This window comes from Austrofundulus limnaeus, unplaced genomic scaffold, assembly GCF_001266775.1.
Source record: "Austrofundulus limnaeus strain Quisiro unplaced genomic scaffold, Austrofundulus_limnaeus-1.0 Scaffold1137, whole genome shotgun sequence".
In the NCBI taxonomy this organism is placed as follows: Eukaryota; Metazoa; Chordata; class Actinopteri; order Cyprinodontiformes; family Rivulidae; genus Austrofundulus; species Austrofundulus limnaeus.
In genome coordinates, this window is record NW_013953539.1 from 15,204 (window position 1) to 19,887 (window position 4,684).

The 4,684-nt window shown below is 40.8% G+C and overlaps 1 protein-coding gene across 1 annotated transcript in view; it reads right to left on the reverse strand.

Moving 5' to 3' along the window:
- Nucleotides 1–4,684, reverse strand: part of LOC106534302 (endophilin-B1) — a gene marked incomplete at its 5' end in the record, with an annotated part of 14,866 nt that overhangs the window by 5,069 nt on the left and 5,113 nt on the right. Inside the window, 6 exon segments of the mRNA XM_014030895.1 lie at nt 310–399; nt 3,548–3,571; nt 3,654–3,737; nt 3,816–3,908; nt 3,979–4,112; nt 4,195–4,323. Coding sequence (XP_013886349.1) covers nt 310–399; nt 3,548–3,571; nt 3,654–3,737; nt 3,816–3,908; nt 3,979–4,112; nt 4,195–4,323 — 554 coding nt within the window.

Below are 4,684 nucleotides of genomic sequence, written 5' to 3' on the forward strand. Positions count from 1 at the left end.
CTGTTGGGGAATCCCATATTTTTCAGCATTACCATTTTGTTATATGTTATAGTCATCATTGCCTTTAAAAAATGTTTTTTTTGGAGGTGGGTTTGTGCGCTACAGACCCTGTGGCTCTTTTATTCTTAATGATTTTTTGTTTTTTTCTTTACGTTAATTTTACTACAGTTTTAAAACCAGTACTTTTACACTTTTACTTGAGTAAACAGCTTGAGTTGATACTTCTACTCCCAAAAAGGTATTTTTCCATCCTAGTATCTATACTTGTACATAAGTAATAAATGTGAACACTTCTGTGTGTTAACATACATGAGTACTGCTGATTCCTTCCACAACTCGTCGTGTGATTTCTGACTGTCGATCAAACAGACTCTGACAGATCCTCAGCTCCATCTCTGCCTACACAAACAAACAAACACAGCTTTATGATTAATCCAAATGATTTCTTTTCTTTCAGAAAACACTTCTCTGCAGAAACATATTTCTGATTAACTAGCCAGACAAACTGAGGTCTAAGTGAGTCCAAGAAGATAAAATCCTGCTGCTGTTCTGAAGATACTAAACTGAGCAGCATCAGGCGGAGAAACAGAATCGACTGACTGTTAATGAAAGTGGGATTGAGACAAATATTAATTAAACTCCATWCTCTTGTTTTGCAAACAGTTTGTGGTCATTGTGCTGAAAGGAAATATGAGCTGATCATCACCGCCACAGATTACAGGAGCTGCAGGGGTTTAATCTGAACCTGAACTATCACAGCACAGGGGAAAAACAAAGCCCACCCTCTTAGTTCTTGGGTTTTACAGATCAGGACAGAATCACAATAATCTGGTCTTCATCAGGTTCCTTGAATAATTTAATCTAACCTCAAGTGAACACATAAGTASAGATGTTTACCCATAATGCACAGCAGYMTGATTAGACAAAAAACAAATGCTGCACATCAGCACAAACATCTCATTCCAGCTGTCAGCACGGTGGTGGAGGGATGATGGTTTGGAAAACTTGATGTTGAATCGGCCATGAGCTCCTCTRTAGACCAAATTATTTTATGCTCCTTTTCCAAACAGTGCCTCTACGGCTGGTTTTCCATCACACTTCAGTAACAGCTCTAGTGGGTGGGTTCATCGTAAACTTGGGTGGTCCTTGAGTCTGAAAATTAACGCCACATGCCTAAACAGGTGGTGGCTCCACTCGCCAGCCACCAATAAACAAAGTAGAAGAAGACCTTGAAAAGATACAACACAAAAGGAGGACGCGGTAGTGTTGTAGCAAGTGGTGGATCAGGTTGTTGTGAGAGTAGCTCTTGTGATGCAACCAGTGACTCCACCTCCTAACCAATCAGTGACCAACAGTCTTCTGACATCATGTTTTCAGGCCAGCATGGTACGCTTGAAAACACAGCAATGTACGTTCTGAAAAAAGGGCTGGTTCCACGAATCTTTGCTAGTGGAAAAGCCCTGGAACTGTGGAGAGCCAAGTCGAACCGAGCTGTAGAGGYGCTAGTGGAAAAGGGCCATCAGAGACAAATGTGAGACCACCTGTCCAACAGCTGAAGCTTGGACAAAACCGGGTCTTGATGCAAMAGAACAACRGGYCTCATGCAAGAACATGTTCGTATTCTTATCCTAAATTTCTCTYACTTTTGTTCRTAYRAAGGGTTCGTACGAACATGTCACGTCAGATTCAACAAACTCTTCTATCTTCAGGAAACGTGTGTAAATGAGGAGCGTAAACTCATGAATGTGTATCAGCTGCTCGTGCACGGGGAGAGGAGATTAGCATAATTATCACCCCAAAAAACACCATATAAGGTAACGTTTCCTGCCCCACATACCAGGAAGTGTCCATTCATAAATGACATCGCAAAGAATAAAAGAACTTTACGAGTTCGGAGATTGAAGTCCTGCTCTCAGAGATCCAGAAAAAAAGTGATTTTTAGCAGCGTCAGCTGTGGAATTAAAGGAGCTGCTAAAGCCGAGGAATGAAATAACTACTGCTGTTAATGCCGTGTCTCCTGTGGGTTGTAAAGTCACAGAAATAAAAATCTAAATCATATTTATCTCTCTCTAGTCATATGGTTTTCCTTTGGTCAAATATTTTTAATTAAAGTGTAAACAATTGTGTTACATAGTTTTCATGTATTCAGAAGAGCAATCGCACACTGCTACCCCCTCCCGACCATCGCAATGCAGTTCTGAAAAAAAAAAACATTTTAAAATGTCTCCAAACTTCAATTAATGCATAATTTAAGTTGTTTTTTAGTTTGAGATCTTCGTATTAATTTTGTAGTGTTATACAACAGCATTAATAGTCAATGTAATTTAATCAAACCAATTTATGTGGTTAGTTACATTTAAAATCTAATTCCAGTTCAAACAGAATAGCCTATTGTCAACGTAATTGTGGAGTGTGATTTATTTTCAACTCAAAATATCTTCAAATTAATGAAATATAAAGTTATTAATGAAGAAAACCCGTCTGGATAACAGCAGACTGACTTCACGTAAAATATACGACAGGTCTGGACCACTCGTGAATTTTGTTCGTATCTGAAAAAAAACGTAGAATACGAAAACATTGGTGAATGCCACAAATTCTCCTAAATCACTCGTACGCACAACTTAAGAACAAACCTGTGCGTAYGAACGGTTCTTGMATGAGGCCCAGTGATTCCAAACACAGCAGCTGATCTACAACAGAACGGCTCAAAAATAAAAACTACTGAGAGTTATTTCTGCTGAAGCACATTCTATCTGCTTAAAAGAAAATATTGTTATGTGTGTTCGTTTACCAGTTTGTGTGCTTGAACCATACGGAGAATGTACCARTGGAAAAGATTAATAAAGAGAGATCATACAAAACCCAGAGCGCTCTGCTGAAGACCGGTTTAATGACCAAGTGTTCAGACCAAAAAACCAGGAAKGCAATTGAATTTAACACAGGCTCCGCCTATTTGATTACGTCATCTGTAAGGGATCCCTATGCTGCTCAGAGCCATGTCTCCAGATAATCATAATCTAGTCTAATGAAGATTTAAAAGTTCAGTTATGTGTTGAATTTGTTTTCAGGCATGTATCTATCTATATAAAATCATCAAGTGAAGTAAAACAGTCACATTTAACAATCTTTACAGTTCTTCTWTCATAAGACTATACCATGTGTATGTAATAAAAAAWAATCAGTATATAACCTAAACCCCAAWAAATTTCTTCAAGCTGCTGRATCAGGAGCTGTACTCAGTTTTTCTGTTTTGGCTTCATTTTTTTGTTTAATAAGTAATAACACAGTGGAATCAGTTGTATTTTCTCCACACTTGAAGTTAGACTCAATCATTTCAGAACCTGTTAAAGACCAGCTGATCATCATCCTGACACATAAAAACATAACGTTGAGCAAGGCGGTACTTTCCTGTCCCCATGTGTTTCTGAAATGACGAGCTGCTCAATTTTCCACATAATTCGGTCCAATTTTGAGGAAACACAAAAGTGAAAAAGAATGGAAGAACACGACAACTGCAGTTAGTAAAGACAAAATGTGTTCTTACCTGACAGATTTCCTGAGCCCACATCTGTTGGAAAACAGAAAAAAAGGACAAATGAGTGATTCAAACAGCAGACGTTAACTTCCACCAGAGTTTAACAATCACCGACCTTCAGCCATTTAACACGCAGGAAGCTGAACATGTAGGAGACGTGAGACAAGTAGTCGTCTTCCAGCTGGGCTGCGTTCAGGTTCTTACAGAAACAAACAGAACTAAATCACTGAAAGACAGAAGATCTTYGCTCTGATTATCATTTGAACAGAAAACTCACTCTGGTCTCTCTGTCAGCGTCGTGGGCTTTCCTCAGTCTGCTCTTAGCTATATCCAAATCCAAACGCTTGTTCAGCAACATCTTCTGCTCGTTCTGTTAACAGTGAACACAAACAGTTCAGAGTCGAGTGAACCAACAGGACAGCTGGACTCGGTGGCTCTACCTGGATGACTCGGTGCTCCCCCTCGGTGAAGTTTCGCAGAGGGGTGAGGAAATGAATGTCGGTGCTTTTCACAAACTTCCTCTCTGCCTCTCCGAGCTGCTTCTGCGTTTCCCCAAACTTGATCAGCGCCGCTCCTGMACACAGACCGGGACATTTGAACCCCCGTCCTGCTTCAGAGGAGGAGGACCCGGAGGAGGCGGGGAGCTGCCGACTCACCGTAGGGAGTGTTGGAGCCCATCTCCAGCCCGGCCTGGGTCGTCTGGTCTCCCAGAACCTCGAGGGCCCGCGGCCGAGGAGGGGCGCTCCATTCCAGGCGSTCGTACAGCCGGTCCTCCAGCCGAGCTCCTGTCAGAGATCACACATCTGGTTTTCAAACTCCAAAGATTATAAGATACTGTTTGGGAGAAGCCATGGAGCACAAATAACTAACAATWTCAGTGATTAACATGTGGTTAAAAAAGCTGCCAAGTTTTTAATAAACGTGCAAAACGTTACTGTCTTCAGCAGGGATGGGCACCTTAAATGATGGAAGGAGCCACAATTTTTGTCGACATTACCAGGAGGCCACATAGCTACATAGTTCATTACTGACTCAACTTACAGCGGGTAAAATAAGTGTTGAACACGTCACCATTTTTCTCAGTAAATATATTACTAGAGGTGCTAATGACATGAAATTTTCACCAGATGTTGGTAACAACCCAAG